At 42.8% G+C, this 15,281-nt stretch overlaps 1 protein-coding gene across 1 annotated transcript in view; it reads right to left on the reverse strand.

Annotated features, from left to right (window-relative positions):
- OXCT1 (3-oxoacid CoA-transferase 1) overlaps positions 1-15,281 on the reverse strand; it is a 121,704-nt gene that overhangs the window by 21,221 nt on the left and 85,202 nt on the right. Inside the window, exon 14 of the mRNA XM_090038003.1 lies at positions 4,398-4,487. Within this exon, the coding sequence (XP_089894129.1) occupies positions 4,398-4,487 (90 nt within the window). The remainder of the gene's footprint in view (positions 1-4,397; positions 4,488-15,281) is intronic.

Here is a 15,281-nt window from a genome sequence, read left to right on the forward strand (position 1 = left end):
AACACATGAGCAATTTTATTGACATCAACTAAGCATACAAGGAAAAAGTTATCACATATAGTCCTTATATTTAATAAGAAAACATATGAAAGGAAACTAAAGTAAGTATAGCTCTGTTGAACCGAACCAGCATAAACATCATTATAAACTTTTTCTGAGGAAGACAAGATTTCTGTTTATCATTTTATGCTTCACTGTGAAACTATATTATTCTTTTGTATTATAAATAACTCTCTCAAACTCCCAGTGCTTATTTCTTTTTGTTGCTTGGTATTTATGACCCCAATCCTCTTCAAAATATATGCTGGACACATTTCATCCTTACCCAGCTAAGTGGCACTTATACAGCTGCATAAGTGCAATTCCTGGCACTTAAGCAGCATTCCAGTTCTATTTCCATCTGGGGCACAGCAGGATCACCCAGGTATGTGCATAACTGCCAGAAGTAAAATGCTGAAGTCAGGAGGAGGAAAAAAAGAGTGGTCAGTGGGATGGCTGCTGCCCTGGGTGGGAAGGGGTCCTTGCTCCCAATTGCCTGTCCTTATTTTGTATTAAATATTCATTACATAAAAGCAGTGCGGTAGCTTCTGTCTCCAAGGCGAAGGTAAGAATGCTGGGACAACTTCCTACCCCAGTAGGAGCCATCTCACTGAGCCACCCTGCCTCTCCAGACCTCCCTTGCCATTCCCCAAGGCTGCCCTGTGGAGCAGGTTCTAGAGTAGTGCTTCTCAAACTATCTGATGTGGTGGACCAGCAATTTTTTTTCCAGTGGGCCAGGGACCAGTGCCTGGTTCGCAGCAACTGCATGGAACAGCGCTGCACAAATGCGCAACCGGCTGTTTCTTTCTCTTGCTTCACCTCGCACAACGTGACGTCACCTGGAGTGTTGGAATGTATGAACTGTGGCACTATGACATATCAATGTTATGCTTCTGAAAATATATTTCTTTCTTCCCTGGCAACTTGCTGCGGACCGGCGATCGGTGGCTCGCGGACCACCACTGGTCCGCGGACCACCACTTTGAGAAGCGCTGTTCTAGAGGAGGCTGAGAAAAGGCTCTGGGCAATGTCCAGCCCACGGCTGTCCACATTCTCAGTCACTGCACACTCCTTGGACAACACTAGCTCGGGCCACACAAGTAGGATCCATCAGCCCCAGAGGCTCCATGCTCCCCTCTGCACTGCACTGTGTACCCAGGTGCCCCTGCCACAGCATCATGTGTAGGGTGCTTCCCTTCTGCACCATATGCCTGTTCCACCTCCAGTGCTGCATGGTGTGCCCAGTGCTTTCATGCTGCATCCTGTGCCCTGCCACACCAGAGCACCAGGCATCCTTCCTCCCTGGCTGTACTGTGCACCCCATCTCACCCTTAGCTCCCCAGCTGCAAGCTCCCCTGATGCACCACGCCACTCAGACATCCTGGGCTGCAGGTCACGCTGTGATGCACTGCTCCTTGGGGCAGGGGCAGAAAGGGGAAGCTGGAAGTTGGGACACTGGAAGAGGGCAAGCCTGGAGCCCCAGGCTGCTGCAGCAGCCAGAAAAAAGGGGGACAGCAGCAGCTGGATAGGAACCTGGAGGCTACAATTTAACTCTTTGTGGGCTGCATGCAACATAGAGGCCACCAGCTGGACAGCCCTGGTCTAGCTGCTGGCCTAGTGGTTAAAGCCCTTCACTTGAATGTGGGAGATGCAGTTTCACAGTAGCGTAACTACTGGCAAGGGATGGCAAGCAGGGCACCAGCCCTGGACACTGACTTAGAGAGGCGCCAGTTGTCCCCCTCCCTCAGAAGTCTTTGCCATGGCAGGCACACCAAGCCATGGGAACAGGCCAGGCACAGCTTGGAAGCCATGCCCTATCCCAGTAGAGTAACCAGAGGAGGAGGGGGTGAAACGATGCCCTGCTTCAGGAGGCTCTGCCATGGGAGGTACAGCCCTGTCCTCAAGTGTGAGAGGTGAACAGGTCAGCAGAAGCAGGCCTGGGGAGTCCACACTGCTGCCTGTCCCCCAATGGCAGCAGGCAGAGCCTATGCTGCTGCAGGAAAAGCAGTAGTAGCTGCTGCACAAACGCAGAGAGCCCTGGCAGGTAAGACTCTTCTCCCCGCCTCTTCCAATGGTCAGTATAATTCTCCCTAAATGCTGCCCTGCCCAGGTGCTGAAAGAGCTTGCTATGCACCTCTGCAGGTTTAACCCTGCTCTGAGAAAGGGACCCCTAAAAACCTGGGTCAGCAACTCGCTAGGTAAGTGTCCTGACTACCGGGCTAGAGGGTGGGTGTGCCTTTCTCTTCCTCTGGTGTCAAAGACCTATTCCTTGTGCTTTTTCCTGCTCATAAGACTTTAGGACTTCCACAATATTACATGTATGCCTGGGTAATTCTATGCTTCCCTAATGCCTATGGGTGCCTGTAGGCTGAGAGGCCTACAGGTGCCCAAGTGCTGGGAGTCCACTCTGATTAATTGAGTCTGATGGATTGTGGTAATTGTCACACTCCAGTAACGTCCCGCTTCTCATGCATTCATGTCCCCATGCTTCAAAATGGTGGCAGGGGTGCTTGAACTAAAGCTTGTTGAATGAATTTGAGTTCAACACCCCCACCACCATTTTGAAGCATGGGGACACTGATATCCAAGACACTGGTGCTTTAATTTAGCTCTTGGAGCAGCTCTAATTAAAGTGCCCCCCCATACTCCCAGAGCACGTGTAGAAGTGCCCTATGTGATCAGACTGCAGCTGCCTGAGCACGCTCAGTACGGAAGTGCAGAACCAGTCTAACTACACACATGCAAACAGAATATAAACTGTGGCAGCTTTCTCTATGATATCAAGTGGTTTCATTGTAAATCTGTGTTGGTATACAGTGTATTGCCTGTACAAAATATATATTTTTAATAAAAATAATATTTGTAATATTACAATGGAAGTTTTTAGCAGAATAGGAATACTGATGTTTTAATAATTCATAGCAATAAAAGTAGGTATAAGACTCATACAAATGAATATAGGATTATTGTATAATATTACTAATTTCATCACACATTTTACATAAGCTTCCAAAATGAGAGAGAGACACAAGGGCTCTCTTCTGTATTACATCTGTTTTACATTTAGAATCTGGTCTGAAAATAAAGACAAGGAACATAAGATGAGTGTCCCAGATCCATTATTTTGATTGTGCCCAAGCAAAATATATAAATCGACTAGTTTTAAGAACAACATGTCACAAACATGAGGGAATAAACTTTGGATTTGGTCAATTAACTTCAGTGTAATGCTTCTCCTTCATACATGCCATTAATGTAAGGCTATATACTGCCAACACTTGGAGCGTGGAGCTCTCGTGGGAGTTCCACGTTAGAAGTGCTTTCAGAAAAAGGCAGCTAGAAGAGTTTGGCCCAGATTTTCTGCTGTTTATTACAAGACAGCCACAACAGTTTACACTAGCAGAAAGTGTGGCCTTTTAATCCCAATGACTTAAACAAAGCTAAATGTGGAGAGTGTTTATTTCACTCCGTAGTTGCTTTAGAATTTATAGAACACCAGCTCATTTCCCCCCAAGAGGGATTTAAATAAACAGAGGGTTTATTTACTACAGTCCTGATGAAAGACTATGAGAGACATTATCCTGATCCTTGTTAACTCAAATTAAAACTACTGTTGCTACTTTGTTTATTATACTTCAGTTATTTCTATATTCTAAAATGTAGTTCAACTATGAATTTAAAAGGTCATTTTTATTACCTTAGTACTGGAAAATATACACACACATTCACACACAGCTCTCCATGGGCATAAAGTTTGCCGTCACTATTGCAATGTTTCCTAAAGTATAGGGGACACTACCTGTACACCTCTGGTTTGTTCCCTCCAAAGCCTCAGCCTTCAATGTTCATGAAAAGGAAGACTCTAGCTTATTATTTATGATATAGCAATATAAAGCAGATAGTGTATCAAATCATACAAAAATGGCCTGTTTCATCAAGCTGTCACTATCAATTTGGCCTGCAACTTCAGCAGTAAATTTCTTTTCGCCACAGTGAAGTGACACTCTGTGGAAAACAACATTTTTCTGTCTCTTTTAAGATGAGGAGCAAGCCCCATCTGTAGCATCTGCCACAGTTCCATCATTTTACACTTACATTAGAATTACATAAAATCATTCAAAGATGTGTCCAATTTGAAAACACTGGATTAATATTTCATTTCTTAAAGGGGAAAGATTTGTATACAGGAGCCAAATGAATGTGCTAGCACCCTACGCTGTGCTTCTAGCGTGCCTAACAGGAACACTATAAAATCTCCCCTAAAAACAGAGAGACAAGTAACAGGACATGAATCTTGTTGGTACAGTGCAAAATGTTGGTTTAGCTCTTCTCAGCTAGAAGGAAGGGAGCAGCCTCACCTTGGCCGAGTGTTCCATGGTCACGACCACTTTGGTTTGTGAACTCGATACTAAGTCCATGGCGCCACCCATTCCTTTCACCATCTTACCCTAGAAGAGAATTTTAAAAGGAAAAATTAAAAACCTTGCAATATTTAGTACAAGACAAACCAATTGAAAATAAGCTGGATATTTTGCTGCACAGAAATGGAGTTGTTTCAGGAGGACTGCATGATCACCAGCTTTTCTATGAAACCCCGCCCCCTTCTTATATGGGAAGAACTTGACTAGCTAGAACTACGATTGACAGAGTTACACTGTAGGGAATATGCAGTCAATTGTACTTCACTGTCCCATTCTGTGATCTATATGGTATAAGTAGAAAGTTATGAATAACATATCTGTCATAGTGACTTTTGGAGTACTTCCGATGAAGACAATGGAAATAAATCCTTTACTTGAATCACAGCTTAATCCCATGAGTAACTTTAATTTTGTGAGAAGTCTTCATGTCCTTATTTGATGTGTTGAACACTGAACTCAAATGAGACTACACTTGTTTAATGTTCAAGTCCCTTACTTAAATGGAGCCTTAGGGCGTGTCCATACAAGTGCACACACGTGTTTTGCGGCACCGCAAAACACACCCCATGTAATGCAATTCGGTTAGTCAAATTTAGATACCAGAAAATCCCAGTATGAAGAAAAAAAAAAAAAGCACGCTGAAAAAAGCAGCACAACAGACATGGTAGCAGTGTGCACCATCTGAAACTGGAACCTGGCCAGCCCCAGAGGGGATTTGTTTTCCCATACAAATGTGAATGCAGTAGTACAGTTGCATTTCAAATAGGTTCAAAAGAATAATGGTATGTAAAAACATCACACACCTAATGAAGACATTATGTGTTATGTAATACAAATATCATCATATTACTGAAGTGTCATATCACTGTTTCTAGGATCACCATTCACATAATTAGCTATATACTTTGCTTGGACTGAAACAGAACCAGAGTCTTAATACATCATTAGGAGTGTAAAGTTGGATCCTAAATTTCCTGTCACTGTTTCTCACTCATATTGGATGGGGTCATGACAGTCTATATCATATCAAGGACCAGGCGCTCCCCAAAACATGATGTTCCAGAAAAATCACTGAACAGAATGCAAGTTGTCTTAAAATGAAACATTTACTCTTTCTGGAAACTGGTCTGCAACAACAGTTAAAAGTTGCAAAAAATTCTGTTAAAAACTACTCAAGAGTTTTTGGCATTGGGTACTGAAACAGGAACTGGTTGGGGTTTGGGAGGGAACTATATTGGATCACTTAGAGAAGTTAGTGTTTATTTGTATTTCATTTTCAGTCAACAGGGTAAATTGAAGGAGGGACAACTGTTCTCTTTTTGCAACTTGATTCAACCCTCTTAACTGAAATGTTATAATTAAATAAGCTAAAATATTATAATCAAATAACCTGTATTAATAGGATCAACTGCTGTTATTAACTCCTTTAAAAAACTGAAGTATTTTAGTTGACAACTGATTAAATAGTTCTGGAGGTTTATTATATTTCCTGACATGTACATAAGGGGTAAGGACTCACACTTTTTTCCTTTTATATGTAAGGTTTTAAGGTATATTAATGCTGCTAGCCTAAGATTTCAAAGGAAAATGTTTATTTTAGTAGCAAAGCTTCAAATTGTCCCTGACCTCAAAATACTAGAAAGAAGAGCCTCTTAATTCCACCTCTGATTGATAAAGGAGAAAGGTTTTTCAAAAGCAGCTTTGTACCTTCCAGGAAGATCCAGCATTGAGAATATATGTATACAGGCATGGATCCAGGGGAGTGAGATGGTGCAGTCGCATCCTGCTTTTGCCTCCACTTCCTAGCTGATCTGCATGCAGGAGGAGACCTAGAAATGCTCCTGCTCTCTCCAGCCATGGGCTGAGGTTGTGCAGAGTGCTAGGCTCAGCATGGGACAGCAGCAGCAGACTGCAGGTTCTTCCTTCTAGCACCTGCTCCCAGGCCTACTTCTCCCACACAGGTGTTCCCCGCTGGCTGGGAGCAGGTGCTGGAAGGAGGCACCTGTGCACCACCACCACTGATGCAGGCATGGGTGAAGCCCCAGGGCTACTCCTGCCCTGATTTTACTCTGCACTGCATGAAGCAGCTATGAGGGGAGCCAGGCTCAGCTATGGACAAGAGCAGCAACACGCAGGGTCCATCTACTCCCAGCCAGTAGAAGGCATCAGTGCAGGGGTGGTCAGGGAGCAGGGGTTGGAAGAAGGAAACTGTGCAATGCTACTACCAATGTTCCTGGCCAAACCTGGCTCCTCATGCAGCTATTTCCACAGCTGCTGGCTGGAGTAGGGCAGGCATGGCTGTAGGCCCACCAGGTCAGCTAGGAACAGCAGCAGCTATACCACTGGAGGGTGGATGTGGGGGTCCTCCTGCCTGGCTCCCCACTGTCCTCTGCCACCTGGGGTTCAAGCTACATCTCACCCTAATCCCTCATAGTCTGAAGTATGCCCCTCACCCTTTAGTAAATCCAGGATCCACAGGTTTGTATATACTTCATATATGAATATATTCTTAGAAAAGACAAGCAAGGAGAGAAGGAAGAAGTACACTCTTGCTTCCCTGATCCTTTGAGTCAGCAAAGCAACTGCAAAGAGTCCATGGAGCTGTGATGACTTCTCTCAGCTTGTCAAGCCGAGACTTGTAGACATATAGTTAACTAGAGAGGCTTCCTAATAAAGCCCTAGATGATATGGAGCAGAATATTCATATGATGTACTGTCTGTACTTACCCTGAGGGTAAGGAACACTTTATAAGGACCAAAGGAAACTTTGAAATTGAAAACGTAGCTTCACAAAAGGAAACTGAGTTTAGCTTAATTTGTAGTTATAATCCATGCTCACTGAGAGCTGTATGTTACCCGTATAAACATATGTAAAATAGGTTATCACCTTGGTTACCCGCACACTCTGGATATGGCAAGTTGGTCAGAACGCTGCCTGCCTTTCCTTTGTTTTATCAGATAACAATGAGCCACGTGCTTCCCCCCATGTTCTAGGTTGTGTGTTCCTTCAGACATTCTTAAAAACTATTATTAATGCTTTTATTTTGAAGCCTTATCAGGTAAACCACAGTTCTTCCACAGTGCCTACCTGGTGATGCATATAGCCATTAAAAACCCCAGAAAGACCAGCTTAACTCATCCATAGAATCCAATTCAAGCTGACTTGCTAAATAACTATATGGTAAGATCTTGAACAAATTGCCTGAGATGGAGAAAGGAAAAATTGTGTCTTTGTAGGTATTGCAGAATTTTGGAATTGGAAATGAATTTCCAAGAGCCAAATGCTTCCTTCACATTCAAGGAACGAAGCTGAGAAGGGAACTCAGAACCAAATCAGGAGAGGAACAGTGCACAACTGTTCCACTTTCCTATCTTTCACCCTGAAGTGGCCTCTGAGTCAGAGTGATAGAGAAGTAGGGCTGGAAGGGACTGTCACTTGTAGGTGTTGTAGGGCTTCAGTCCCGTCTTGACAGATGCCTTGCTCCCAAGTGATGTCAGGTGAGATCTGGTGCCACCTAGATGGTGTGGCTGCTGCTCCTACTGGCCTGCCACATCTTCGATGTTCCTTACTAGGGAGGCAGTTCCCTTCAGGTGGCCCCCAAAGCAAAGACCCTGGTCTTTCTTTGTGGGGCTCCAAACCTCACCTTAACCCCGCCCTTACCACATCCATGGCCTGGGCAAATGCTGCACCCTGCAGCTCTTCCTCTGGATGATCTCTTCTCATCCAGACTGCTCACCTCTGAATGGGTCAGGCCATCTTGGCCAGCACAATCTTCCCCACAGCCAGTTCCTCAACTTTGGGCCAGCCTGGGCATCTAAACTTGCCCCAGCTTGGGCCTAACTGGAACTCAAAATGAATCCAACAGAAAATATCCGGCCTCCACCAACAGACCCCTGAGATCCCGTCTGCCAGTGCCCGCTTGGTCACTCGGAATGCGGGGGGAGAAGGAGAGAGAGGAAGGGGAATTCACCTGTCCCTTCCCTCCTTGTAGTTGTGGGGGTGGGCAGCTGCCCTATGGGGCACCCTGTGCCCCACTCTGATCTATCTACCACTCATTTGGACTCTCGCAGTGAGTATCAGAGCGCATGGGGCAGGGCTTATACTGCCCCTCTCACAGGGACATGCAGAGGACTTCAGTGATCCTTGCAGACCATACTGGAGTAAGGGAATTGATACAAGAATCAGCGGCTATTCACAGCCAATTTATTAACTAAAGGGATGTAATCTTTCAGGAAAATGATGATGAATTCAGTCAGACAGGAAACAGTATTAATTCCACTGTGACATTGTTGTTATTAATGAGCAGAGCAGAAATGAAAAGCAAAAAGGGGTAGAGAAGCCCAGGGCCCACAGGCACCTCAATAATGGGCCTAGTAGTGCAAACTAGGGATGTGCGAAATGGGCCATACTGGATTCAGATTCAGCCCAAATCAGGGACAGCAATTTAATTAATTGATTCGGATCACTGTCCCAATTCGATCTGGCCGAATCCAAATCTGAAGATTCAATGCTTATTTGGAGAATCAGCAATTCGGACATAGACATGGCTTTAAATGTTTTTTCTAAGTTGAGATATCAGGCATGGCTCATGAATGCTGCAGTGGTGTGGCAGGTGGAGCATCCCACAGGAGCATGCCCCTCTTCCTCCCCCCCGTGTGCTCAGCAGCAAACACAGAAGTGGACTGGAAGTACTTTTGGTCCACTTCCAAGTTCACCACCAAGCATACCAGGTGGGGGCGGCGGGCCCACCTTGGTGACTGGCTTCTTGGGGACCCCAGGTTCCCCCCCAGACCCAGGAGGCAGCAGTTGCCAAGCGGGGGGGGGGGGGTGTACTCCTCCACGGACCTGGAAGTAGACCGGAAGTGCTTCTGGTATACTTCCAGGTCTGCTGCTGAGCGCACTGGGGACCCCCCCACCCAAGCTCCCATCTGCCCCAGAATCTCAACATTCATAAATTGCCTGGTACCTTGAAGTATGTAGAAAAAACATTTAAAGCTGTGTCTATGTCTGAATCATCAAATCTTTCCGAATCAAATCGGAACCCTCCAAATCAATTTGGAGAGATTAAAGCATCTCTTGATTTGATTTGGATTCAGAGATTTGGCGGCCGAATTGGGCCAAATCTCCGCCATATTGAATCAGCAACCAAAGCTTTACACAGCCCTAGTGTAAATGGAAAGTGGAGTTTTCTGCTCTGCTCCTCTCCTGAGCCCCAGGGATGTGCATGGGCCCCCCAAGTGACATTAGTATTGACGAGAGTCTCTGTTCCATAAGGCTACTCTTTGCACTCATACACGTGAAGAGTTTGAAAACATGCAGAGCACATGTAAGGCAAAGTTCTGACCTGTATCCAATTATGCTACACAAAGAAAATGATTACCAAAGAATATCAGCATAAACATCACCCATGAAAGCCTACAACTATATTTCAAAAAAACCCCAAGGTAATGAGTTTTCTTTAAATATGTTCATAGATATTTATCATAAGTATAAAACTGCACATTGAAGTTCTCTCCATCACTCCCATGGGAAACTAGGTTAACACTAGCTGCTTCTAAAAGAAAACCACTGCTCTTCTGACTTTATGTTTTCCATTTCCTCAACTGAAGGAAGAACAAGCGTGGATGAAGGAGATGAATTGTTCTAGAATATAATCGCTGTCATTTTTTCTACTAACATTATCAAATGACACTATTACAGAATTATTCTAACTAGATTGCCATCTCTGACAGATAGGTTAGATTTTACTCAGAGGAACTGACTGAAGAATGTTGCCAAGGAATACAAGTAAATTATCAGTGGTATGTTTTGTGACAGTGAAGTGGGTAAAAGAAAAACTAATATAATAAAACAGTTAATATTACGTGAATGCAGATTGTGTACTCATGATACCTGCACAAACAGCGTGAAGATTTTTAAAAGGGATATCCAAAGCAACCTTGTAGATGTAAAATTAATTCTCTAACATGTGGTCTGCTTTTTTAGAGTGCTGACCACTTCTTTCCATTGAACTTCCACAATAAAACAACTATCAGACAATGTGCTAATTTTTCTAAAGCACCTTTCAGTTGGACAACCTGAGAACTGGAGTAGTACCTAAAAAAAAGCTTTCAATTCCTTTTACCTAACATGTAGTATACTGGACAATTTTATCAATATTTAAAATATTATTTAGTTAAAAGAATAAATACACCAAATAGGTTCTAATATTTTCTAATAAGAAGATTAATTTAAATATGAAATATGCCTATGGAAAACAGACAATTTGTATTAGGTTATATTCCTACAAAAGTAATTCAAAGCGACTGTTGGCACTGAAAACTGCCAAGTGAAACTGAACTGAACGCCCTGGAAAAGTTCATCTCAAGAGCTACATACAATGATGTAGCTCTTGATGGCACCACCAAAGCGTGTACATGCATACTACGGGTGTGCTGAAAGGGCCGTATTTGATTCTGATTCAAATTCGGTCCAAATCGGGGACAGTGATTCAATTTGTTGATTCATATCACTGTCCCCAATTCCATTTGGCCGAATCCGAATCTGAAGATTTGATGCTGATTTGGAGAATCAGTGATTTGCCCACAGACACAGCTTTAAATGTTTTTTCTGTATACCTCGAGGTACCAGGCACTGGGGAGCCCCCCGCGCTCCTATGGGATGCTCCATCTGCCCCAGCATCACAGCTTTCATGAGCTGCCTGGTACCCTGAGGTATGTAGAAAAAACATTTAAAGCTGTATCTATATCTGAATCGTTGAATCTTTCTGAATCTCTCCAAATTGATTCAGAGGGTTCCAATTCAATTTGGAGAGATTAAAGGGTCTTTGGATTCAGAGATCTGGCCACTGAAATCGGGCCAAATCTCTGCCTAATTGAATCAGCGACCGAAGCTTCACACAGCCCTAATGCATACACAACTTTATTTTCACCCAGTGATTAGGGAGCCACACATGATTGCTATTGCTATGCCAAAGGAAAGATCAAGGACTTTTTGATGTATGTTCTTGCTTCTGAAATAGGTAGTGAATATCTTTAGTCTGAAAAGGCCTCTCATAAGGAAGTCTGACTCACAGCTCTTGTTTCCCTTGATAAAGTCTAGAGTATACATAACCATCCACAGTATGAGCACTGTGCTCCTCTGCTAGGAGGTGTGGGGAGGAGCAAATAAAATGAAATAGGATAAAAAACCTCAAACAAATTGAAAGGAAAGGTAACGCCAAAACATATGCTCCATTCTTCCTCTGACCCCACAGGACCCACTCTGCAGCAGTAATTATGTGCTTTAAGGACTCTGCAGGGTTTCTAGCCTTGGTGCATGCTGGAAGTGAGACAGGTGGAAGCACTGCATGCTTCACTCAGAAGGCAAATGTCTACAAAGAAATGAATGCTGTCTCCCATAATCAAAATAATGCCTCCCTTTGGAAACTGTGGAACTTGGATCTGAGGAAGGAAATCTGTGAACTCTGCAATCTTACCTGGTCCCAATCTCAAGTTAACAGACCTACTTCTAAATTTTTTTTTGCTCCATAGTCAAAAAGCAGAGGGAATTATCATTACCTCTTCCCGTCAGCACCAAGGCAAACAAATTTGCTAAACATAATTACCCAGAATGTGTTCTATTTACATAGCATGGAACTGCTTATTTTGCAACACTGAGCAGTTATGTCCATTGCCAGTAACAATGATAAAAGAAGAAATATTTTTCTCATGAAACATCTAACAGTTTCTTTATTTAGAAAATAAAATAAAATAAAAAGTATGAGCTATTCACAGAAACTAGAAAATAAAACTTTGCGAGGCTTATCCAATCCGCTGTCAACTCCACCCCCTGCTGGCAAAAGAATGACCCTAACAACGCACATTTTAATACAATGTCTGATTTAAGATTTCCCAAGTGTTGTAACTTTTGCCACTTCATTTGGACAACTATTCTACAATTAAATGGGTGTCACCATTGTGGACCATTTCTATAGATATTTTAACAGCATAATTCCTCCTGCAATTCTACTCACATCACTAGAATTATATCGGGGTAAATTTGGCACACAATCTAAAATGATAAAGATAAGTCAGAAAAAAATTACCATTGAAACATTTTAGTGTCAGACTCTTTCCAACTACAAAGACACACCTCTCCATTTTTATATTACATTTCAGCTCAATTCTTGGCAGTACTTGATTGCTTAAGTTTTCAGACAAAATGCAAAAAAAGAACAGAAATCCATAATCCACAAGGAAGCACAGTAAATTTAAGAGGCTGTCTATTATTCTCACATTTTTCAGTCACATCTTTCCTATCTGTTAGGAGATTCACTCTGAGTCAGAATGTGTGACAGCTATACATCCAACTACAGCTCCATAAAATATTTACATCATCAGTAAAATGGGGAAAGATAAGTTATTTAAGGCCTGTTAGAAAAGATTTTTTTATACTGTCAGCTACAATCATTTAGTGAACTCATTTTTCAGGTGAAAACCACCATCATGCCAAGATTTTTTTAATTTTTTTTTTGATATAATGAATTTATATTTATGGCATATGTACTGCCATTTGATGGAATGAAACAGTGACTGGCAGAAACGATGGAGTATTACTCTGGGTCTTAAATGAACTTTTAGGAAAATCTGAGTTTCAAATGCATATACTTTGAATTGGTAAAACAAGAGTTTCTATCATTTCTAAAATTAATTGACTGTATTTTGACGTTTTAATAAGTGTATTTTGATTTATTCTTCTAACAATATGACTGGACACTGACCAAGATTCAAACTGAAGTCAGGTTCTGCTTCAAAATGTATTTTCTATGCTCTTGCTTCCATAAAGATATCTGCGGTCTCATATGAGTGCTTAAAGATAAACACATACATTAGTTCTTGTAGATTTGGGGCTGTGCAATCCAAAGAAAGGATTCCTTCTATTCTTTCACACTGTTCACTCCACAGGAACACCTCACAAAAAGTGTGCTTCCAAGGCCATTAAAGTAAATAGGACTTGCTCCATTCACTTCAGTTGGCTTTAGATCAGGCCCCACAAAAAACAGTTAGTTACTTTTTCTAATGCAACTAAAATCAAATAGCTAACTGACCTCTGTTGTTTGGAATCTGGTTTGGCTCCAGAAAACTTCTGTCAAAATCCTCGACTAAGTGAGCTACCCATTTTGCACAGCAATGGGTCTCACAGAAAGGGACGCTCATACATACACAACTACATTTTAAATCGAGTGAAGAAATACCACTTAACATATAGCATTATATCCCTAATATCTTAGCCTATACTGACCTCTACAGATAACAAATTAAAATGAATCATTATTCAACTGAATTGGTCTTAATGGTCCCTGCAAAGTTAAGAGTCTATGGTAGGCCTCAGTATTTCTGCTTTGGTTTCATTAGATGAATGTCATCATTGGTGTCTAAATCTGATTACTCCAGAGACTGTTCCAGTAGACCAGAGACTTTTATACATAAAGAGAAAGGCTTTAATCTGGTACTTCTAAAATTCAAAAACCGTTTTTCAGGAATGACTCATTTTAAGTTCCCAACAGATCCGACAGACTTAGTTTCCAAAACACACACACAGCTATCTGAAAAATCCAGCTTCCTTAAGATGTCTCAAGTCTAAAAACTGGGGTACCAAGATATTTATTTATCTATGCTATTCACATGGTGCCCTTCCCAACAAAGGCTCAGGGCAGCAAGAGTATAGCAAGAGTAATGGAGCAACTTAAAGGAGCAACTAGAATAAATAAAATAAAATAAAGCAAAATAAAGCAGAGACCTACTAAACAACATCTCAGACTAGTTTTGACTGCCAAATGCCTGCCAGAACAGAATGGTCTTGTAGCACTTCAAAAAGTCATCCAGGCTTGGGGTCTGGTAGGCCTCACGAGGGAGGGTGTTTCAGAGCTGAGAAGCAACAGCTGAGAATGACTTCGCATGTATGCTCACCAAGTGGACTTGGCGGACTGAAGGTACATGCAGGAGGTTGGCCTTGGCTGATCTTAGTGATCACAATGAAGCATAGGGGAGAAGGCAATCCCTTAGGTATGTAGGGCCCAGGCCATGTAGGCCTTTATAAGTCAAAACTAACATTTTGAATTGTGTCCAAAAAGCTACTGGGAGCCAGTGCTGATGCTTGAGGACTGGAATAAGGCACTCCTGGTGACATGCTCTCATCAGAAAGCAGGCTGCCATGTTCTAAGCCAGCTGCAGCCTCTGAAGAGTTTCCAAGGGCAGCCCCCTGCACAGAGCTCTGCAGCAGTCATGTCTGGAAGTTACAGAGGCATGGATGTGGTGGACAGATCAGAATCTGCAAGAAAAGCACAGCCCTCTCACCAGATGGAGTTGATGAAAGGTGGTCCTAGACACTGCTACCATTTGAAGATCTAGGTAGAGCAGAGGATGCAGGAGCATCCCAAAGCTGCAAACCTAAGTGTAAAAGAGTAGGCTGTAGCCCATCAATAATTAAGAGTTATGTGGCTTGTCCACCCACATCACTCCTGTTTTTTCCAGGCTCAGTTTCATTTGGTTCACCTGCATTTAGTCCCCAACTGCAGCCAGGCACTAGTAAAGGACCTGGACTCTGAGGCCAGGATCAGATAAGAGAGAGAGAACTGGGTATTATCAGCATACTGATGTCATTTCACTCCAAAGCGCTGTAAATCTCACCCAGCAGTCTCATATACATGTTGAACAGGAGAGGAAACAAGATGGATCCTGAGGGGATGGCAAGAATTCACCCACCATTTGCTCTCTGGGACTTCCCCACTAGGAAAGAGTGGAACCAGTTTAGACCTGTCCCTCAAATACCTGCCATGT

Source organism: Crocodylus siamensis, chromosome 3 (assembly GCF_052110815.1).
Source record: "Crocodylus siamensis isolate JL-2025a chromosome 3, ASM5211081v1, whole genome shotgun sequence".
In the NCBI taxonomy this organism is placed as follows: domain Eukaryota; kingdom Metazoa; phylum Chordata; order Crocodylia; family Crocodylidae; genus Crocodylus; species Crocodylus siamensis.